The sequence below is a fragment of the Panthera pardus genome, unplaced genomic scaffold, assembly GCF_024362965.1.
Source record: "Panthera pardus isolate Hobbes unplaced genomic scaffold, ASM2436296v1 HiC_scaffold_333, whole genome shotgun sequence".
NCBI classification, from domain to species: domain Eukaryota; kingdom Metazoa; phylum Chordata; class Mammalia; order Carnivora; family Felidae; genus Panthera; species Panthera pardus.
In genome coordinates, this window is record NW_026526914.1 from 879,488 (window position 1) to 902,321 (window position 22,834).

Consider the following 22,834-nt stretch of genomic DNA (forward strand, 5'->3'; position numbering starts at 1 on the left):
TCTGTACGGAGATCAGTAGGGCACCAGTGGCAGATGGTGCTCTGGGGGTTGTTCTTTGCTCTGCATTGCAGTGCAGTGAGGTCTACTGAGCTGTGTTCTTGCAAGGACATGGCGGTGGGGTGGGTCTAGGGTGGGTGTCACTGGTTCTGGGTGGGCACCCACCTTACCGCCGCCCTCAGCCTGACGGCCAAGGAGGAGATACCGTGCGGACGGCCATGTGGCCCCGGTAGGCGTGACACTAAGGACTTCTCCAGGCTTTGCCCCAGCTTCATGAAGAAGGGGCAAGGCACGGAGCAGGGAGTGGCTCACGGCGTGGACGATCCTGTGCTGAATGCTCTGGTGCCCGTAGTGAGGCCTCTGGGGAAAGGGTGTACAAGCGACCACAGACTGCGCGATACCGGGGACCTCGCAAGTGAAGGCTGGAAGGTGACAGCGCTGAAGAGGACATGCGGCAAACGGGGGCCACGCTGGCACCTTGGCACTCGCTCCAGAGCCTGGACCGGCCATTGGCGCGCGCTTGCTGGCGGCCAGCACCCTGTCTTGCTGTCTTGCAACTGATTGCTCCCCGAACCTGGCCAGCTGGCCTGACCTGCCCTGGAACCACTTCGCCCCCAGGCCGCATGCGCACACTCTTCACTGCCTCTGTCTCGGCCCCTCCTCCACAGCAGCCACAGCCAATGCGGAGTCCTCAAATCCCAGAGCCTGTGCGCCTGCGCTCAACTTTGGCGGGCTGCGGCGGGAGGCTTCAGGGAGCTAATGGTCTTGCGGCCAAGGCTCCCCCCACCTGCTGCCGTTTCCTGTCCTTGTCCTGAGGCTGCCCTAGCTACACTGGGGCCGGGGCCGAGCGTCATGGCCAGCGTGTCGCGGTCCGGACAAAGCGGAGATTCCCGCCGACCCTGGGCCCTGATCGTCCCGGATGCGAAAGGTGGAGAGTCCCGGCCCCGCGGGAATGCAGGGGCGCTGGAGGGCGTGGGCTGGCCGCAGTCCCCAGGTTCAGGGGCGGCAAGCGCCCATCCTGTGCAGGAAACCCAGGCCGGGTGTGAGATACAGGTGGCAAGCCCAGCGGAGGAATTGGTGCTGATATTGGATGACGGAATGGTGGCGGCTGAGGTGGTGATCGGGGAGGAGGAAGAGGACGGCGAGGCGACCAAGGATGAGGTGGCTGGAGAGGAGAATTCTGAGGAAGCCAAGCCAGAAGCAGAGGACATGCACGAGGAGGAGGAGGAGGTGGAAGTTGAGAGACAGCAGCAGGAGGAGTTTCAGGAGCAAGAGGAGAAGCGCGAGGCAGATGCAGAGGCGGAGGAGGGGCCCCAGCTCTCACAGCCGCTGCAGCAGCAAGAGCCAGCGCTGCGTCCTGCCTCAGCCCAGGACCCGCTGGCAGCACTGGAGCGTCTTCAGCTGGAGATCAGCGCTGGGAATGCCCAGGATTCCAGGGCCTTATGGCGGCTGAAGCGCAGGATTCTTCGGAGGCAGATTTCTTACCTGGATCACAGAAGGGCCATCATCAAGCACATCCCTGGCTTCTGGGCCCAGGCGGTATCCTTCCTTGTGCTGGTGGGTGATGGCGGGGGCTGTTGTGCAGGAGGGCTGGGCACTGAGAGCAGGGTGCCTCAGGGCGATGGCCCCCAGAGAGGAGAGCTGGGGAATGGTCCCTGGCCCTGGGTTGGTGTGGTCTGGGATCCAGTGTAAGGCCTTGGACAGGGGCGGTTGTTGGGGATGGGGGGACTTGGTGACTGGGTCTGTTTCCTCTAGGTCTCCGCCAACGTTGGCCTGCAGGCTGGTCTCAAATATTACTTGCAGACACGAGCCATGTGTCCCCATGCTACCAGAGCTAGGGTAGCACAAAGCAGCCTTCACTCAGAGCAGATAAGGCAAGGAAACATTTCGCTGCAAAATGGGAGAGTTACGCAGGCCGCACACCCACCTTCACATTCACAGGCTGTGCACGTTTCCTAGCAGTTCCTTCAAAAGAGAGCATTTCAGACACACACTCATGACCTTTAGTGGAACCACGCCACGCCCCTTTGCCAGACAGTAGGACGACTGAGACCCACTCCGAATGGGGTACAAGCTGCCTCCTCAGACCCTGACACACACACACACACACACACACACACACACACACACACACACACAGAGGATTCTCTCCTGGTATCTCCACCCCTGCTTCCCTCTCTGTCCTCAGGCTCCGGCTCGGTCCCACCCATGTCTTTCTCTCCGGACTGGCTGTGTCACTGTGTCTAATCCTTTTCCCTCCTCGGCCCTCCTCGTCCGTGCTTCTCGATCTCTTTCTCCCTCCCACACCCTCTGCTTGCAGCGTAAGTGTGCAGTCGGGTTCCTGTAAGCCATGTTATTCCATCTGGACTCAGGAGGCTGGTGACAACATAGGTCTTCACGGGAATATGCCAAGAAACCCAGCCGTGAGGAGGGGTCAGAGCACATGCCGACATCACAAGCTATGATGGGCTGCTGGCAGCCCACACAGGTCAGATATAGGAAGGAACTGTGAGGCGTGCAGGCAGTGGAGTCTCTCCCTGCTGTGTGCAGACAGCGTGGGAGGTACAGGAAGCCAACGGACTGCCCAGTGTCGATGGGGTCTGATGCATCTGCAGAGGCTGAGGAGTGTGGGGACTAGTGTTTCCTGGTCTTTCTGCACATGCCGTGATCTAGTCCCTTGCTCTTAGCCTGGGAGGGTTGGAGGGGGGCTGTGTCTGTTTCCACAGCATCTGAAGGCACAGCTCCTTGACACAGCACAGATTCTGAATCACCCCCAGTTGTCGGCCATGATCGGTGCCCAGGACAAAGACGTGCTCAGCTACGTGGTCGACTTGGAGGTGAGACCGGGGAGGCTGTGGCTGGGGGCCATCCCGTCGGGTGTGGGATTTGGGCAGGAGAGGGTGGGGCAAAGGTGCTCACCCTCACAGCCAGGCAAGTAGCTCAGGACCCCGAGGGAGGACACTTGCCCCCTCCTGTCCCATTGCTCACGGCAGGTGGAAGAAGTGGGCCATCCCAAGTACCGCTGCAGAGTGATGTTTTTCTTTGGGGACAACCCGTACTTCCGGAACCCAGTGATCATTAAGGAGTATCAGCTGAGCTTTGCTGGTAGGGTGTGGGTCCCATGATGGTGCGGGGCAGGGGGATGAGGAGCATGAATCAGGGGCAGGAGGGAGGGGGAGGGGGAGGGGCAGGTGGGTGGGGAGGAGGCCATCAGCTTGCTCCTCAAATCCTCTCTTCCTGCAGGCTACGGGACATCGCGTTCCACTCCAGTCCAGTGGTTCTGGGATTATGAACGTGGAGCTCCCAGTCGCAGGCATGACCCCACCAGCCTTAACTTGTTCAACTGGCTGTGTGAGCACAGCTGCCCAGGGGCCAACAGGATTGCCGAGGTGGGGCCCCTGAGGCCTTCGTCAGCAGTGGGGATGTGGGTGGCCCCCGGCCAGAGAGGAGAGTGGGCTATGCCCAATGTGGCGCCGGCCTGTGTCCTCTTCCAGATCATCATCGAGGACCTGTGGCCCAATCCCCTGCAGTACTACCTGAGGGAGGAAGGGACCAGCAGACAGTGATCTGACGTGCTCACGTGTCGGTGAGAACCCCAGTATGCGGTGTGTTGACCTGCGTGTTGTATGGGCAAGGGAACGTGGGCCACACATTGGCTTGGAAATGGAAGGTCCGCCGACACAGGGACACAGGTAGCATGGGGAGAGGGTGGGAGGATGACAGGGGACCTGCAGAGACTCAGCTGCAAACACACAGAGGGTCGAAGCCTGCAAACCAAATGCAGTTGTGCTGTGGGCTGGGGCTTTGGAGAGCAACTGGGGAGGAGCAGTGCTTCACCACAAATGCTCCCCGTGGATGTCCGCCCTGTCCCGGGCTTCCCCCTGCTCCTTCAGTCTGGATTTGCCTGCCAGTCTTTGGGTCAGGAGCTGCCGTGTCCCCAGGCGCCACTGTGGTGAGAATCTCGCACTTCCTTCCATGTGCCCCACCACGCCATGTCCTCCCGCAACCCGACAGCCATTCTTAGAACTGGTCCAAGGCCATTGGGGGCTGGAAATGAATCCCTGGGTGAGAAAGCAAGGGGGATCGCAAAAGGGCGAGGCACAAGAGTGACACCATCTGGGATGTATCTGCAAATATCCCGTATCATTCTTGGTGTCTGTTGCGTGGGGGTGCGTGTGTGCGCGTGTACGCAAATGTGTCTGCGTGTGCCCACATGCGTCAGGGGCTCTGCATCTGTGTGGGCGTGAATGGCGCAGAGCTTCTATCTTTGCCCATGCAGAAACAATGGAGGACGCCACCAGTGCTGGAAGAGATGGGTGGATGAGTCTCCTGTCTTCTACGTGCCCCGGAGAGAATTGAGGAAGAGATAACGTGTGGCAGCCTTGAAGAGTTTCCACGATGTTTATGTGGACACATACAGGAAGCTAAAAACCCTTCTGTTTTTGTGTATGTGTTTGTGTGTGTTTATGGGGGACGCAAGGAGGCTCGACGAGAACGGGACCTGAGTGTGACTGTCCTAGCCGCTGCCCGGGTGATTCTGTGTGTGCAGGAGAGGTGCAGTACTGGGGTGGGGCCGGTGTTGCCATGTGCACAGAGGCCTGCCTTCTTGGGCAGGAAGAGCCTGGAAGGAGGAGGAGGAAGAGACAGACCTGTTATTTGGAGATTTATTGTATAGGCCAGAGCCGAAAGGCAGGGAAGGGGATTGCACAGTGGGACCAAATTGGTCCATTGGGTCGTGGTACAGTGTGGCCAGGACTCGGGGGGGTTTCATCCAGGACCCTTGCTCCCAGAGGGGTGTTGTGTCCTTGGTGAGATAGAATCCAGTCAGCAAAGCCTCCAGTCAGGATCAGAGCTAAGACCACATGTCCCCGGACAACACAGGAGCAGGCAGCCTTCTCATAGTCGATGGCAGTATACCTTGCTGCTGCCTCCCACACCCGGGGCTCCTTTGACCCCGAGCCCTGTCCTCAGACAGTGGCTCAGGATGGGAGATGTGTGAGGGGGAGGGGCAGGTGTGGGTTGTGGGCAGCAGCGAGGCTTATGAGTGGGAATTCATGGAGAGAGTACGCACGAGGGCAGAGATCCAGCGTGAGTTCGTGCGAGTGTGTGTGGGCGTCTGTGGCAAACTGGGCCTGAGATCCGTGGTGGTGCCGGCAGTGTGAGCGTGCATATGTTCGTGCGATTGCGTAGCCGTGTGTCTCTGTGTGTGCAGGAGTGGGTGGTTAGGCCACTGGAGAGACAAGGAGAGACACAGCGGTCTGTGTGAATGAGGTGCTTATGTGGGACGGTCAGGTGCCAGAATACAAGAGTGCAGTCCCTTCCCTCCTGAGTCCTGATGGAAATCGCTGGGATGGGTGCAATCGTTGCTGTGCCAGGGGGCTCAAGTCAGGATGCAAAAGGGAGATTGGTGCAAGGTCAAGAGGGGGGCCGAGGGGAGGACAGCCTGTGTCCAGTGGCCAGTGGACCACTAGTGAGTAAGTGTGCTTGTGTGTGTGTTAGTGTGTGTCTATGTGGGAGTGAGTGTGTGTGTGTGTGTGTGTGTGTGTGTGTGTGTGTGTGTGTGTGAGTGGCTCTGGTGGGCCGACAGTAGCAAATACGTAGGGGCTACATGGTGTGCCCAGGCTTTGTGCACAGGGTAGCTAGGGAACCCAACCTGTCAGGCTACGTGGTGTGCAGAGGGCGTAGGTATTTCCCTGGAGGGAGCCGTCTAGCAAAAATCTCTGCTCTTGGCAGACGAGCCATGTTTTGTCGCCAGTCAGCTCTTCCTTGGGGCTCTCCTCTCTGCTTCCTGTGCACCAGGCCCAGGGAAAGGGAGGAGCTGGGACCCTAGACCTCAGGTGACTTGAGTCCCCCAGGGGTGCCATAGCAGGGTGGTGTGCGTGATCCATGTGTGGATGGGCAGGTGAGCAGCCTGCCAGCTGCTCTCTGAGGGGACAGTTCCTTGCCAGCAACACCTCTCCCCGCAGCACAAGATCACCACTGTCGCTGCAGCTGGGCTGGGGACATGTCAAGGTGTGTCCCAGAACTGTGTTCCCCTTGCATGTAAGTGGTGCCAGAATGCGCCTCTCAGTCCCTGTGCGGGTGACCCTGATTAGCCTCAGGCTTTGTCGACTCCTGGCCTCATGTAAATGGGGAACTGGGTTCCTTTCTCAGTGTCTCAGCGGTTGCATGTCGACAGAGGATGCTGTGGACATTGTGGTCAGGATTCTGACCGGGCTCCCCCCGCCCTGCCCCAAACCACAGTGGGCAGCACATGGCCCACTGTGTGTGCGCTTTGGGGAGGCTAAAGCCGTACAGCCCCTCCAGTATTCTTCTCAGGTGGTGGACGGTCAAAGGGGCCTAGGGAGGAACACTGGTCCCAGTCTGCTGCCGGCTGTGCCCACAGGTGTGTGTGCCCAGCTCCTTGACGCTGAAGCTGCAAGGCTTCCGCACTGCCCCCAAAGCCCCATCCCTAGAATTTGCGTGTGGGCCAGATGGAAGTGAAGTCCCAGTGACCCTGCGGGATCACAGCGGGTGGTCTCGTCTGTGCCTGGCCACCCACCTACCTGCCTTCCCCGCAGCCCGTGGCCCCCATACAGGGCTTTCGGTAAACACACGGCCACCGTCCAGCATGAGAGGAAAGGCTTGACGGTGTCCCAGTACCGCTGGTCATGTGTTGGCTGCTGCCAGCTGACAGCATGGAGACCCCATGGCCCAGTGGAGGATGTCCGACCTGTCCTACAAGGAACTGGGGACGACTGTACGGATGCATCAGGTCCCATGCAGTAACCTAGGCCTGACCTTATCCGCCTAGGGGGTGATCGAAGCGCCTTGGGGTCCCAGGCCTGGCATACGTGTCGGTGAGCTTCCTCCTGGATGGCGCTGCCGACACAAGGCTGGCTGGTCAGGGGTCGCGTGGGAGGCCCGTTGGGTCCCGGCCTCTAGGTCCGATACTGCTGTAGGTGTTGTTGAAAAGACAGAGCACGATATGACCATCCCTTGGGTGTCGCTGCACCGGGGATCCCGTCGCTGCTCCCAGGTTCCCACTACCGAGTCTCCCCGGGAGGCCTGGGAGGTTGCCAGGCTCCTTTTGCAGGGACACAAAGGCCTGTGAGAGCCCATCCGCAGGGTCCGGTGCTCATTGCGGATGACTTGGGGGCAGTGCGAGATCTATTGCTCCCGTCCTTAGAGGAGATTGTGGTAGTCTTAAGGGACAAAGATGTGCCTGGAGAATAGAAGGATGTCCAGAGGAAGCATTGGAGGAGGAAGAGGACGAGGAGGAGTAGGAGGATGAGGAGGAGTTGGAGGAAGAGGATTGGGAGGAGTTAGAGCTGGAAGAGAAGGGTGAATGATTGGGTGCAGGAGAGGGAACAAGTGGAGGAGGAGGATGTCCAGGATGAGGAGGAGCACGAGCCAAAGGAGCAGGAGCAGCTGGGGGAGGATGTTGAGGAGGACGAGAGCAGAGGGAAGAGGGTGGGGAGAAAAGATAGAGCCAGGGTTCCAGAGCATGAGTAGAAGTGTAGGAGCAGAAGGAGGAAGAGCCCGAGGAGGAAGAGGTGGAGGGAGAGGAGGAGCAGGAGGAGTTGGAGGAAGAGGATTGGGTGGGGTTAGAAGAAGAGGAGGAGGAGAAGGAGCAGTGAATGACTGGGTGCAGGAGAAGGACAAATGGAAGAGGATGATGTCCAGCACCAGGAAGAGGAGGATTACGGGCCAGAGGAGCAGGAGCAGCTGGAGGACGGAGTCGACTAGGACGAGAGCAGAGGGAAGAAGAGGTGAAAGGTCAGAGGTAGGGCAGGAAGGGCAGTAGCAGGAGAGGACCTGGAGAAGGAGGAAGAGTCCTAGGAGGAAGAGTTGGAGGAGGAGGAGGAAGAGGTGAAGGACGAGGAGGATCAGATGGAGGAAGAGGACTGGGAGGAGTTACAGGAGGAGGAAGACGAGTGAATGATCGGGTGCAGGCGAGGGAAGAAGTGGAGGAGGAGGAAGTCCAGGACGAGCAAGAGGAGGAGCACGAGTCGAAGAGCAGTAGTAGCTGGGGAGGAAATTGAGGAGGACGTGAGCAGAGGGAAGAAGAGGAGGAGGAGGAAAGGTAGAGCCAGGGCTGGAAGAGCAGTAGCTGCAGAGGGGGAGCAGAAGGATGAAGAGGCCCGAGGCTAAGACTTCCAATACTGTGTTGAATAACAGTGGAGGCGGTGGACATTCCTGTCTCGTTCGTGACTTGAGCTGAGAGCTTTTGCTCCTTGAGATGATATTCACGTTGGGTCGTTCATACATGGCTTTATGATCTCGATGTGTGCTCCTTCTATCCCTACTTTCTTGAGGGGTTTTACCAGGAAAGGATGCTGTATTTTGTCCATCACTCTGTCTGCATCGATTGAGAGGATCCTGTGGTTCTCGTCCTTTCTTTTATTGATGTGAGGAATCACGTTAATTGTTTTGCAGATGTTGAACCAGCCCTGCGTCCCAGGTACAAATCCCACTGGGTCGTGGTGAATAACATTTTCATGTATTGTTGGATCCGAGTGTCTAATACCTTGTTGAGGAGTTTTGCATCCATGTGCATCAGGGAAATTGGCCTATAGTTCTCCTTTTCAGTGGGGTCTCTTTCCGGTTTTGGAATCAAGGTAACGCTGGCTTCATAGAAAGAGTTTGGAAGTTTTCCTTCCATTTCTATTGTGAGAACAGCTTCAAGAGAATAAGTGTTAACTCTTCCTTAAATGTTTGCTGGCACTCCCCTGGAAAGCCATCTGGCCCTGCAGTCTTCTTCCTCCGGCAGGTTTTTGATTACTAATTTGATTTCTTTACTGGCGATGGGTCTGTTCAAATTTTCCTTTTCTTCCTCTTTCAGCTTTGGTAGTGTATACATTTCTAGGAATTTGTCCATTTCTTCCAGATTGCCCATTGTATTGGCAAATAATGGCTCCTAATATTCTCTTCTTATTGTTTGCCTTTCTGCTGTGTTGGTTGTGATGTCTCCTCTTTCATTCTTGCGTTTCTTTATTTGGGCCCTTTCCTTTTTCCTTTTCATCAAACTGATGACTGGCTTATCAATTTTGGTAATTCCTTCAAAGAAGCAGCTTCTGGGCTCATTGATCTGTTCTCCTATTTTGGTTTGTTTCTTTGTTTGTTTGTTTGAGGTTGTTTTTGTTTTTGTTTTGTTTGATTTTTGGTTTCAATAGCATTAATTTCCGTTAATCATTGTTATTTTCTGTCTCCTGAATGTTTTGGGTTTCGTATGGTGTTCTTTTTACAGCCTCTTAAGGCGTAAGGTGAGGTTGTGTCTCTGAGATCTTTCTTTCTTCTTTAGCAAGACCTGACTTGCTAGATAGGTCCTCTTATAACCGACCCTGGTGCGTCCCAGAGGTTTTGGGTTGTGGTGTTATCACTGACTTCCATATACATTTTCATTGACTTCCGTATACTTTTTATATTCTCTTTCAACCCTTGCTTAGCCCGTTCAATCTTTAGTAGGATGTTCTTCAGTCTCCCAGTATTTGTTACCTTTCCAAATTGTTTCTTGTAGTTGATTTCGAGTCTCTTAGTGTTGTGGTCTGAAAATATGCACGGTGTGACCTCGATCTCTTTGAACTTCCTTAGGGATGACTGTTTTCCCCAGCATATGATCTATAGAGGAGAATATTCCGTGAGCACCGGAGAAGAATGTATATTCTGCTGCTTTATTATGAAATGTTCTGAACATATCTGTGAAGCCCATCTTGTCCAGTGTGTCATTCAAAGCCCCCGTTTCCTTGTTGATTTTTCGTTTACATGATCTGTCTATTGCAGTGAGTGAGTGCATAGAAGTCTCCTCCTATGATGGCATTACTAAGAATGAGGTTCCTTATGTTTGCGTTTAATTGGTTTGTATATTTGGTTGCTCTCAAATACGCCACATAAATGTATCCATTTGCTAGGTCTTCTTGGTGGATAGACCCCTGAATTATGACATCATGCCCTTGTGTATCACTTGACACAGTCTTAAATTAAAGTCTAGATTGTCTGATAGAAGAATGGCTACTTTGGCTTTGTTTTGTTGACGGGTAGCATGACAGATGATTCTCCATCCCCTTCCTTTCACTCTGAAGTTGTTTTCACATTTAAAGTGGGTCTCTGGTAAACAGCATATCGATGGAACTTGTTTTCTCATCCATTCTGTTCCCCTATGTTTTTTGATTGGAGCATTCAGTCCACTGACGTTTAAAGTAGTACTGAAAGACACGATTTTATGGCCATTATCTTGTTTGAAGAGTTGGAGGAAAACATATCTATATATCTTTATATCTGTATCTACGTCTCCATCTCCATCTATATGTATATGTGTATGTGTATGTATATGTGTATGTGTATGTGTATGTATGTATATGTATATGTATTGTATTAACTGTATCTATATATCTATATCTATATCGATATGTATATGTCTATATACATCTATATATATAATTCTATATCTATTTGTATATATAAATATAATTATAAAGATAGATAGATAGATAGTTAGATAGATAGATAGATAGATAGATAGATAGATAGATAGATAGATATCAATTTCCCTCTGAGTGTCCCCCCTTAAAATTGCATGCAGGTGTGATTTAGCGGTCACAAACTCCTTTAAATTTTGTGTATCTGGGAACCTTTTTCCTCTGTTTCTATTTTGAATGATGGCCTTGCTGCATAAAGAATTCTTCACTGTGGATGTTTCTAATTCAGCACTTTGAACGTATCCTACCACTCCTTTCAGGCCTGCCAAGTTTCTCTGGATAGGTCTGCTGCAAACCTGATCTGTCTTCTCTTGTAGTTTAGGGACTTGTTTCCCTTGCTGCCTTGATGATTCTCTTTGCCTGAGTACTTTGTGAGTTTGAATATGATATGCCTTGCTGAGGGTCAGTTTTTGTTGAATCTGATGGGGTCCTCGGTGCTTCCTGGATTTTGATGGTGTGTCTTTCCCCAGGTTAGCAAAATTTCCCACTATGATTTGCTCACATAACCTTTCTACCCCTTTTTCTCTCTCTTCCTCTTCGGGACCCCTATGATTCTGATGTTGTTTTTCGTTCTGCATGAGTCACTGATTTCTCCAATTCTTCAATTGTGCTCTTTTCCTTAATCTCCCTCGATTTTGCTGCTTCCATAGTCTCCATAAGTTGGTCCTCTGAATCGCTGATTCTCTGTTCTGTCTCATCCATCCTTGACACCGCTGCATCCATCCGTCATTGCAGCTCAGTTATATCATTTTTAATTTCATTCTGGCCAGTTTTTACTGCATTTTTTCTCTGCACAAAGGGACTCTAATCTACATTGGACTGCAGCTAGTATTCTCATAATCGTGCTTCTAAATGCTGCTTCAGACATCTTGCTTGTGTCTGTGTTGGTTGAATCCCTGGCTCTCGTTTCTTCAGGCTCTTTCTTTCTGGGTGAATTCCTTCCCTTTGTCATTTTGAATGGAGAAAAGGAACTCATGAGGTAGAAAATTCAATGAAATATTCAAATTATAAAATGTTAAAAGTAAAAACTTAAAAACACACATGTGAATAATGGAATGAATGATGCTAGATTCTAGGCATGTTTCACCTGGGTGTTGAAAGTGGTTTTGACACAGGAGAGAAAAAAACGTGGGAGTGGAGAAAAATTTAGAAAATACTAATAAAAAATATTAAAAAGGGAAATGTTGTGAGAATTTGAAAAACCAATACACTGAAGTAGACTAAAAGGAGAAGATGGGAGTAAAATAGAATCTGTGAATATAGACACAAAAGGAAAGAATAATGTAGAAGAGTATTAAAGAAAGTTAGTAAAATTTCCACCTGCCCAGTCTCCTTCGCCTCTCCGCGCACAAAAGCACCTCCCTTCCCATGCCTCCTCGCTCTCCAAGTTCACTTCTGCATGCCACGTACCTGCTGAATTCGGTGGTTCAGGATATGCAGATTGCTGTGCTAATCCTCCAGTCAGTTTCCTGGGTGGGTAGGATGGTTTAGTGTTGGTCTGGCTGTATCTCATGCACGCGAGACACTTAAGAAGCTTCCATGCTGTCTGCCATCCGGGCTCCTCCCCAAAGAGGTGAGATCTGTAGCACCAGTTCTCCGATATGAGACATCCCACAGGAAAGTTGTGGTCGGTGACAAAGCGGAAAAGGGCATGTACCAAACAGGGAGGTCACCCTGGAGGGGGAGGCAGAGAACCTGCTCCAGACCTGGGAGGGGAGGCAGGGGCTCAAATGCTGGAGCCACGCCCACTGCCCTCCAGCTGATTGTTCCTGAACAGCAGCCAACTGTCTGGGTCTGGCCTGGAGCGCCTTCACCCCAAGGACCCATGGTCAAAAAGTTCACTGCCTCTGCCTCTGCCTCTCCCCCACCTCCACCGCAGCCACAGCCACAGCCACAGCCACAGCCACAGCCACTTCAGTGTCCGAAGGGCCACGGGGCCGTGGGCGTGCTTCCCAAATGCTGGTGGGCTCCAGAAGGAGGCAGCAGGCATTTAAAAACCTTGGGCCTTGACACTCCACCTGCTGGGCCTAGTCTGGAGCCTCATGCCTCAAGTTCCCACTCCTTCTGCTCTATGGCCCTAGCCTGAGGATGGGCTAGGGCCCCAAAGCAAGGGAGTCCTGTTCCGGAAAACGCTGAGATTCCTGACAATACCGGGCCTCCATTCTGCTGGAAGAGGGCGTTCGAGAGTCCAGGAATCGTGGCAACACCCCTGTCTCAGTCCCAGACAATTTCACTCATTCATACGCACTCACACGCACACGCACGGGCACGGGCACACACACACACACTCCCCCTCTGTGGCTGTCTCTAGTGGCGACTTACTCTCCTTCTTCGGCCTCCTTCCATGTCCCTCTGGCCTCTGTCTGTCTCTGAGTCCCTGTGATCATTTTCTTGAGGGAACGCTTCCTCCCTCCCGCACCTCCATCTCTCTTTCTCTGTCTCTGTGCTGTCCTTGCACAGTATCAGTGCATCTGGGTTTCCGTGAGCTGTGCGTGTCCATATGGACGGAGTAGGCTGCTGATGGCACAGGGCTGCAGGGGAACACACAAAGGAACGCACAAGTACCAGGGGTCAGAGCACATCCAGACCTCCTAAGCCGTGACTGCCTCCAGGCAGCCCACACAAGCTGGGTATACATGTGAACTGAGAAAGGTCAGTCCCTTGGCCCTTGCCCTGTAGGTTGCAGCCAGCTGGGAGGTACTGAAACCCAAGGGACTGCCCAGTGTTGAGAGGGTCTGAAGAAAGGGCAGGAGCCGAGGAGCCAGGGAACCTAGTCGTAGCTGGTGTTTCTCCACATGCCATGTTCCGGTGCCATTGGTACTGGAAGGTTGGTATCAGTTGTGGCTCTCTTTCCTTGGCATCTCAATGCAAGCTTCCGTGACCCAATGGAGGTCCTGAATCTGCCCTAGTTTTCAGCCAGGTTGGGCCCCAGGACAAATGCACGTTCTGTGTGAGGGGGGAAAGCAAGTGTGAGTCGTGAGGAGGAGCTAGCCTCGTGAGTGGGATGTGGCAGAGGGCATGAGTGAGTGCACAGGTCCACTAGAGTGTGTCTGTGAATGTATTGTGGCTGGCGCCTGTGAGTACTTTTGCCTGAGACCTAGCGTTTGTGCTGGCAGCGTGCACGTGTCTGTGTCCACGTGCCGCGTGGCCGTGCATCTTTGTGCCTGAGTGAGTGTGTGTAGGCCGTTGGCAAGCGAAGGAAAGAGACTGGGGGCTTTCCTGACTTGGTGAGTAAGGGGGGGCTCCCGTGCCAAAGTGCAGCGAGTGCAATCCCTTCGCGCCTGGGATCGACACGGAGCTAGCTGATCACCTTTCATGACGGGAGGAAAGCCCGGACTTTGCCTGGGTCCGCTCGTCCTGTGTTGCCTTGGCCAGGGGCAAGTTGGGGTTGGGCCACCCATGGCGCAGTGGAGGAGGACCAAAGTTCCCTGCAAGGAAGTGGGCGTTAGTGGAGGGAGGCAGCAGAGAGCATTAGTAAGTCTGGCCCTGCTCCTGGAGCGGCCTAGGGGATCATCGCAAGGCCTTGTGGTCCCAGCCAGGGTATGTGTCTCGGTGAACATCCTCCTGGATGACCCTGCAGAGACAGGCCTGGCTGGTCTAGAGTCCCTTGCGAAGTTGGGGCCCGGCCCCGGGACCCCAATACTGTGGTAGGTGTTGTTCAAACTGAAAGGCATTGCCTGCTTGTCCCAGACAGTCCCTGCACCTGGGACCCAGATTTGTTCCCACGTTCCTGCCACGGGGTCTCCCGGCGATGCGTGGGAGTTTGACAGGCCCCATTTCTCTGGAGGGAGTGAGTTGCATAGGTCAGGTGCACCAGGGTCTGGGCCTGCTTTCCTGTCTTGCCCACCCGCTACGTCCTCTGCTGAGGGCAGCTTGAGGGCTCACCACTGGACCTGTTCCTCTCCCTTTCTGGGTAAGAGTTTGCCTCTCTGTCGGTCACACTGGCCACCCCCTCTCAGCCCCCTACCACCTGTTCAGCCTCCCCCCATCCACCTGCGTTTCTATGCATTGCTGTCACCTGAAGCGGTGGTGTGCTGCCTCATATATCACAGCCACCCTGGAGCATTTCTGTACCCCGTTCGTATCCTGACATAGCCCAGCGAGTCTGGAGGAACCTCTTCTGTGTCACGGAAGCAACATGTTGGCCAGAGGGCCCGGCACACGAATTTGGAAATCCTAGAATCCCCCGCCTGCCTGGCAGCCTCCTGGTCCCATAAAGAGGTAGGGGAACACTGCATTCCACCAAAGGGAAAAGGCAATGCATGAGTGTGGTGCCTGGCCAGGCAATGCATCTCGAGCCTCCAATCCTGCAGTGGCTCTGTGTGGTGTGTGTGTGTGTAGCTTATGCTGTCTGACATAGACCGGCAGGGAGTCCACATCACCACTGCCCTGACAGGGAGGGAGACCACATCATCGCCCTCACTGCACACCGTCTGCAGCTTATTGCTTCCCCAAAGTGGTCATGTGGCTTCATGTAGACCCTGGGGCGTGTCCCTCACTTGGGTCCCAACACTGCATCCCCCAACCCCCCGATACCTCTCGGAGACCCTTGAAATCACGCTGCCTGTGGCACAGGGGGACAGTGTTTTGAGCCAGCGCCCACGCTCATGGCAGCCTGCCGCCTAAGTGAGTGGTAAAGGAAATGGGACCAGGATGAACAGACATACGGCCAACGAAGGCCTGGGGAGGGTCCCTGTGAGAAGATGGCCAAGCATTGTGGGAGGAAGGGGACCGCTGTCTGTGGGACAGACACAAGCTCCAGGAATCCCAGGGCCCACGGTCACGGGTCTTTCCTGTGCACTGCCACACACGGGAGCAATGGGCAGCCCATCATGAGAGGGGGGTGTGTGCTTGCCAGTGTGTCACTTTCCAGGCAACGGGGACAAACGGCAAGAGCGGCGCGCATGATACGCAGCCTCCCCTAGTGTGGCGTCCTCTCCACGTCACACACCTCTGGTCACCGACCTTCCCTAGCCGGTGCACTGCTAGACTGCTGTCATGACATACATGTCTTCTGGGAGCAAGGATGGACGTAGAGAGTATGCAAAGGAGGCTGAGCAGATGGAAAACCGGGGTGCACAGACAGCAGGCGCACAGCTGACATGCGTCTCCCGGACAGCCAAGGTGATCCGCTGAGTGGATTTGTCGGACTAGGGGCACAATGAACAAAGGTGGCGGTGTAAATGGGCAAAGCGGGGAGGTCCCCCTTTACCCGTGTGTGTAGATAGCCGCGTGCCCAGCGCAGCGTGGAATGCAAAGGTCGCTTTCGCATGGCCAGAAGCCAAACAGGGCACCCAGAGCGCACAGAGGGCCGGCTGCAAGCCCCCCGGAGGAGTTGCACTGCACGGGGCCCAGAGCCTTCCTGCCTATGCAACAGACGCGCCCCAGTTTCCGGGTGACCTAGGGGCGGGACCGCCGAAGCCACGCACGCCACCGTCCCTATGATTGGTCCTGAAGGCAGTGAAGCGGCCTGGGCGTGGCTTGGAGCTCCCTCAGCCTCAAAGCCGCAGGCGCACACCTCTCACCACAAAGGCCTCCGAGGCAGCATCGGCATAGCGATAGCCACCGCCGAGGCATCCTGGGTACAGCACCATGCGCATGCGCATGCGCATGCGCCCCCTCGACCTTTGGGCTCTGGGAGGAAGGGGGAGCGAGTTGCCAGCCATTGCCCTCAGGGCTCTACTCACTGGGTCTGGGGAGGGGGGCCGTGCTTTCACCTCCCGCTTCGTCGTCGGTAGGAGCCACAGTTGGTGTCTCGGGCCGGGGCCGCATGTTGCGCGACTCGTGTTTCCGAAACACTGGGGATGCCCGGAGCCCCCATGCCGCCTTCGACCGGGAACGGGGCGGTCGAGAGACGAGGGCCCGTGGGGACACTGGGTCTCCGGCAGGGCCGGAGGTGCCGCAGGCCGAAGGCTCGCAGGCCACAAGCGAACAGCCTGTGCAGGAAGGCCAGGCCCGACCCGAGAGGCAGGTGGGCGGCCCCAGCGAGATATCGGTGCCGCTGGTGCATGACATAGTGGCGGTGGAGGCGCTGTGGGGCCTGGCGGAGGAGGAGGTTGAGGTGGCGGCCGCGGAAGAGGACGCGCCTGGGGAAGAGGGGCATGAGCAGAGGAAGAAGGGGGAGGAGGACGAGGAGCAGGAGCCGGGGAAGGAGAAGGTCCAAGTTCACGAGGAGGAGGACCTGAAGGGCGAGGGGGAGCAGCAGGACCAGAAGAGCAGAAGGAGGAGGAGGAGGAGGAGGAAGAGGGGGAGAGGCAGCAGGAGTAAAAGATTAGAAGGAGGAGGAGCAGCAGAAGCCCAAGCAGAAGGAGGAAGAGCGGAAGGAGGAGGAGTTGGCGGAAATGAAAGGGGAGGAGCAGGAGCAGCAGGGTATAGAAGCGGGCGCGGCGGCGGCCACGGCGCCGGCCGCGGCGGTGGCGGTGGAGGCATTGGCGGCGGCAGTGGCAGGGGAAGGGGACCAGGAGGAGGAGCAGGAGGAGGAAGGGAAGGCGTGCGAGCCATTAAAGGGAGAGCAGAATTGCAAACCGAGGAGGAAGAGGAGCAGGAGAAGGAAGCGCTGGAGGAGCAGCAGCAGGGCGAGGAGGAGGTGGAGGGCAAGGACGACAAGGAGGAGCGGGTGGAGGAGGAACAGAAGCCGAGTGAGCAGGAAGGCCGATGGGTGGAAGAAGCCCAGGAGCTGCAGGTGAAGCAGGCTAAGAAGGAGCAGGTAGAGTCAGGCCTCCGTCCTTGCCCTTCCCCACTGGAGGCTCTGGAGGCTCTGGAGGCCCTTCAGATAGAGCTACAGCCAGTGAATAAACAAGCCAGCCGGGAGCACGCTCGACTCAAACTCAGGATGTGGCAGAGGCGGCAGCGACATCTGCAGCAGAGAGGTGCCCTTATCCAGGGCATCCGTGGTTTCTGGGCCAAGGCTGTATCCTTCCTGCTGCTGGTGGAGGGTCCACAGGGGGCTGGGCTTGCGCAAGAGGAAGGAAAGGGAGGTGCCATTTAGAGGAACCCAGGACAGGGACTGGAGCTAAGCCACGCTCCAGTGGCCGGGAACGTGCAAACGTGATCCCATCCGGTGGTCCTGGCTCTGCAATGAGTGTGGGAGGAGGGCAGTGCCGGGGTGGGGGAGGCATGTGTGCTTTACGTCGCACCTGGCACGGAAACAGCGCTGGGAGAGTGGGGAGTGGCGGTGGAGGTCCAGGCCAGGTCGGGGAAATGACCGAGGGCTTCTTCCCACACAAAGCCGCGTGGGGGCACGTTTCTGGGTCCCGCTAAGCATCTTGCTGCGGGGAAGGCGATGTGAATGCCCACTGGTCGGCGCGAGACCGGATGTGTGCTGTCTGGCTGTGTGGAAGTAAGCGTCCTCAGTGTCCTCACGAGCACACAAAGCTAGGCGTGGTTGCGGGCGTCTGGGCATGCACAGCCTCCTGTGCGTGTCTAGCAGAGCCCTGCGCGATCCTGAGACCCCGTGGGCCTGGACGCAGCCTGTGGGGAGGGCTTGAGAGCCTGGGGGAGGACGCCAGTCCCGGGGGGAGGACGCCTGGATGCTGTCCACACTGGTTCTCTGGTTCGAGCTCTCTCACGCCCAGCACCTGAAGGCTCTTTGACCTGCGGCAGTTTGTGAACCACCCTCAGATGTCAGCCCTGATTAGTAAGCCCGATGAAAGCATGCTTCGCCACATGACCAATTTGAAGGTCGGCCTGGGAGTGGGAGGTGGTGTGGGTGGCTGGCTGTGTGGGGAGGGGAGGTGGTGGGGAGAAGTGATGTGTTCCTTCCTCAGGGGAGGGCGGGTCTCCTGGAACAAGATTTCACATTTCTGCCCCACTGTACCACGGCAGGTGGAGGAACACAAGTTTCCCAGGGAATGCCGGAAGATCCTGCTGTTTTTTGGCAAGAACTCCTACTTCCAGAATGAAGTCGTTACGAAGGAGTATGTCCTAGGCCTTGATGGTAAGTGTCCACTGACTGCATGGGCGGCAGTGGGTGCAGGGTTGAATGTGATTAGTTCTCTGGCGCCTTCTCACATACTCGTCTTCCTGCAGGGTATAGGGCGTCTCATTCCAGTCCCATCCAGTGGTACCCAAGGTACAGACAGGAGGCCTACAGACGCAGGCATGACAACAGCAGCCTCAACTTCTTCAACTGGTTCTCTGACCACAGCTTTGCCGCCTCTAGCAGGATTGCTGAGGTGGGGCCCTGTAACAAGGAAGGGAGGTGATTTTCATGGGTTCCCCCACTGCGTGGGATAGCTACCTGAGGCCTGGCCTGTCTCCCCTACCAGATAATCATAGAGGATCTTTGGCCCAACCCCCTGCCGTATTTCAAGATGAAGGAGGCCCCAGGAGAGAGAACTGAGAGGGAAAGAGGTGAGCAGCCAAGGGTGTGGGCACGGAAATGTGTGTCATGGGGTCCAGGGCACAATTCTCTTCTGCATGGAGGCACCGAGACTCACAGCGGCACAGGAGGTGACCCCAGGTCAAAAGGGCATCAGCCTGAGACAGGGAGTCTTAAGAAGTAACGTGTCAAAGAGGCTTTGCCCCTTTGGGGAGCCTGAAGGTGGGAAGGGGGCTAGACAAAAAGAATGAGCAAAGCGGGACAACCAAAGCTGGCTCATCACATAGCACGGTGACAACTGTCATTCCCGGACCATGAACCCCACCCTCAGGCCTCCTACCACCATCCCACATGTTGTCTGGCTTCTGGATCCCCTTGTCAGCTTTGGCACAGCTTATCACACCCTCCCATCCTACTTTCCGTTTGGAAACATTCAAGCAACCTTACTCAGGGCCAAGATAAGACTCTCACCTGTCCTGTGTGTGTGTGTGTGTGTGTGTGTGTGCGTGTGCGTGTGCGTGTGTGTGTGTGTGTGTGTGTGTATGTGTGTGTGTCTGTCTGTCTGTCTGTCTGTGTGTACCCATATATCCCAGGGATATGCACGATCTTGAGAAGAGTATGAAGGAGCGTCGCACTTCATCGACCCCAGTGGAAACCCTTCCGATGCTCACCGATGGTCCACAAGATTCTCCTGGCCATGAAATAAGGACAAGGGTGGTGGTGACACGTGGCGCAGGGCGGGGGTCCAATACATTTGAAGAAATATAGAATGGGAGATAAACAGCATGAAGTGTTTGTGTGTGTCTTCCTCTCAGGTTCGCTCTGGGGCGTGTCCATGTATACATGCGGCTGTCCAGAGGTGTAAGTGTTCTGTGCCTGCACATTGGAGTTCCAAGGAAGGGCGGGACGTAGGACATTGTCCGTAGGGATGGGTCACACATTGGGATTGCATGTGAGGTCAGTAAGATTGAAGCAATGGGGACTTGAGTGAGGGAGGCCAGGGCACAAACCTGAGAGAAAGGCCAGTGCCCAGGTTCATAGGTTTCCTGTGAAAATGAGGAAATTCAAGGAAACGGAGAGGCCAGCACAGGCCAGGGATGTCCAATATTCAGGGATTGGGCATGTCCATGATGGTGCCCCCAGAATCCCGCATGGGGACACCCTCAGTCATGTTGACTGAACCGCCACACAGGGAGGAATTCCCAGGGTTGATTACCCTCTGGTTTTCAGACGTCTACCAATGCAGACTGTCTTGTGGACAAGGTCAGGATCTCAGGACCAGCCACACATATTTGAGGGATTGTGAGCAGGTTGTAAGATTGGCGTCCAGGGGAAGGAACCGAGGGACCAGAGGCAGAGTGGGTGGGTAAGACCGATGAAGTTCTGCTTCAGGCAGAGTTGACAGGGACAACATACACACTGCAGAGAAAACAGCCCACTACAGTCTCACGCAACTCCAAAATCACAGCGAACTTTTCTGGTTCCACTTCCTGAAGCTGAGCCTCCCAAACACCGCTTCACTTATTCTCACACACACACACACACACACACACACACACACACACACACACACAAGACTCCTGAAGGAGTCCTAGTGCTGATGCCCTTGTGTGAACTTTGCTGTTTCTGAAAAGACCTCTGGTTACGAATGGGTGGCCCGGATTGCAAGCCAACAGAGGGGAGGGTCGCGGGGAGGTGGGGCTCTTCAAGGGCACGAACACGCCAACCTCTCCCGTGTGCCCTCTGCCCTCTCATCATCAGCCGTGATGAGTCGGGTGATGCTCTTCCTCTGTGTCCACAGGCTTAAGCCGTGTGTCCAACACGCCATGTGAGACTTGTGAGAAGACTCCCAAGTGCAAACACCAGCAGGCGCTCAGGGAGGTCGCCTCGTCCCAGGCAGCCTGTGTTCCTTTGCCTGAGTGCCAGGACAAAGGCTGCCTCAGCCACATAGGGAACGATGGACTTGTGAGGCCTTAGCATTCTGTGCAGAGGTCCCCGGCAGGCCTGGAGCTTAGAAAGGACTGGGACGAGCCTCACCTGCGAAGACGTGAGTGCTGGGATACTCCTTACACAGCAGATGGCTGCTTGCCAGAGATGTCTGTGCTAGGGATGGGGCAAAAGCTCCACCGTGCGAGCAGTGCAGTCGACAGAGTTCAGCCTTGTCCATCGCAGGCTCTTCTGTATCCCCATGTAACACGGCCCCCAGCACAGCGTGCCTGACACTGACCTCCCGACACTAATATTCCTGTCTCCCAAGCTGCCCAAGCTCCCCAGGATCCCCACTGCACAGCTCTGCAGTACAAGAGCCTTCTCTGCAGTGGCTCTATTCCAGAGAAGGCGTGGGCAGTCCCAATGCATGGAGGCCTCTTGCCCCTATCATATGCAGACAACACGGTCAGCGGGGTGTCAGCACGCTGTGGAGTTGAGGATCTGTGCGACCAAGCCTTACCTCTTCCAGGGCAGAGGCTGTCGCACTCTCTAGAAGGGAAGGCAGGCCTTTCTCTCGCTGCTGTCTGCACACTGGCTGGAGAGGCACGTCTTCTCAGCTGCTTGATGGGTAAATGTCAGGGTACCCTGGAAAAGCTCCCAGTGCTGACCCGAGTCTTTGGGTGTGAACATCCAAAGAAAGTATGGCCAGTGATTGTGCAGTGGGAATACGGCCTCAGTGGTCATGAGGCTGGGCCCTTTGGGGCATCTTCCTGCACAAGCAGGCCGTTACTTGATAGGTCTTGCCGAGCAGGAACACTTTAGGGGACAGGTGAACACAGGGTCCCCCACATGTTAATATCTCCAGCCAATACCTCCTTAGGGGCCAGGGTGACGTTTCCGCCCGGCCTGTCCCAAAGACAAGGTACGGACAAGGTGTGGGTGTGGAATGCACTCACGGCACCCAGAGCCAAACCCTCGAGTGTGGACACTTGAGGTCCGTGGGCAGAGGCCTCGGTGCTCTGTGTCCGAGGGATTACAGCCCTCATGCTGCACACCCGGCATCCCCGGGTGTCCTCCCGTATCCGCAGCTCTCCCCGGGGAGCCCTAGGGTCCAGGAGCTGCTAAACCCCCTGCACAACTGTATCTGCTGCCCAGCGGCCTCTTCCACCCCAACATCAGCGTGTGTGGGCTCCAGAGTGCTGTCCCTCGAGAGAGGACACCCTCAGCAATTCAGGAGCCTTCTGACTTCCATGTCTCTGAACCACACGTGTCTCATTGGCCTGTCGGGATCGTCACGTTGTTCTCTGTTCACAGGAAATGTCTCGCATTGCCTGTGCTCCTCTGTCTCCCTGAGTGAGCCCTGGCGTGTTTGTGTCTTTTCCTGGCTTTGCCTGTGCCGACACCTCTCTGGTGATGCCTCCTTGCCTGGCCTAAGTGGGCACAGCTGTACCCGTGTAACCGCCTTCGTCTCTGCACACCTGTGTGTTGGGTCAGCTGTGGCTCTGGTGGCCTGTCTTGTCTTTGGTGTATGCTTCTGCGCTTGAGTGTGCTTCCCTCTGCATTCAACCCCTTTCTTCCACTGACAGATCCAGTTGCTGTCCTGCTGTCAGGTGGAGGGGCTTCTGCGTGTTCTGTTCTATGTTCCAGGAGCCAGAAATCCTTCCGTGCCTGTAGGACCTTCGTCAGAGGATTGGCCATGCACTCACTGCCAGCCAGTTAATGTCCCCAAATGCAGCTGGCTTGCTGTGAGCATTCCGTCACACCTCTATTTTCTGTCCTTCTGTTTTCAAACCCTTTGCGCCCGAGGGGTTCAAACGTCACTGGCCGGCACATTGCAGATGCAGGCGTAAATTGTGAAAAGCGGACCGGCAACGTTTTCCCACTTACTCTTTTGCCACGTGGCATGTTCCTGGCTGGGAGAGACTTCCCCCTGCCAGTGTGTGTCTCGTTTCCGTGTGCCTCCTGTGTGTTCTGGTCCCTAATTTGTCCATTACGTCCTACCTGGGAGTCTGATCCATGTTTGCAGGAACGAGGCTGACACCTTTGACTGCTGGGTTCTGAGCTCAGCTTAGTCCACCAGGACTAGTGCGTGCCTGAGGGACACAACGGGCAGTGACGGATGTGCCCGTAT

General features: G+C 55.5%; 2 protein-coding genes across 2 annotated transcripts; both read left to right on the forward strand.

Annotated features, from left to right (window-relative positions):
- Window positions 1-849: 849 nt before the first annotated feature.
- Window positions 850-3,563, forward strand: LOC128774577 (testis-specific Y-encoded protein 1-like). Its single transcript, XM_053893643.1, has 5 exons — window positions 850-1,536; window positions 2,757-2,834; window positions 2,991-3,102; window positions 3,241-3,386; window positions 3,492-3,563. Exons 1-5 carry the CDS (start codon window positions 850-852, stop codon window positions 3,561-3,563), a joined length of 1,095 nt encoding a protein of 364 aa, XP_053749618.1.
- A 12,661-nt stretch (window positions 3,564-16,224) lies between these two features.
- On the forward strand, window positions 16,225-18,760 carry LOC128774568 (testis-specific Y-encoded protein 3-like; the record flags this gene model as incomplete). The annotated part of the gene is made up of 6 exons (XM_053893634.1): window positions 16,225-16,407; window positions 17,206-17,364; window positions 18,057-18,134; window positions 18,279-18,390; window positions 18,483-18,628; window positions 18,722-18,760. Coding segments are annotated over exons 1-6 (717 nt in total), but the record flags the coding sequence as incomplete, so codon positions are not given.
- Window positions 18,761-22,834: the final 4,074 nt, after the last annotated feature.

Excerpts from the sequence above, each read along its gene's own strand:
- LOC128774577 (XM_053893643.1), top strand. The coding sequence starts at position 850 with ATGGCCAGCGTGTCGCGGTCCGGACAAAGCGGAGATTCCCGCCGACCC. Across the intron at positions 2,835-2,990 it reads GCTACGTGGTCGACTTGGAG|GTGGAAGAAGTGGGCCATCC; the intron begins GTGAGACCGGGG and ends TGCTCACGGCAG. Across the intron at positions 3,103-3,240 it reads GTATCAGCTGAGCTTTGCTG|GCTACGGGACATCGCGTTCC; the intron begins GTAGGGTGTGGG and ends CTCTTCCTGCAG.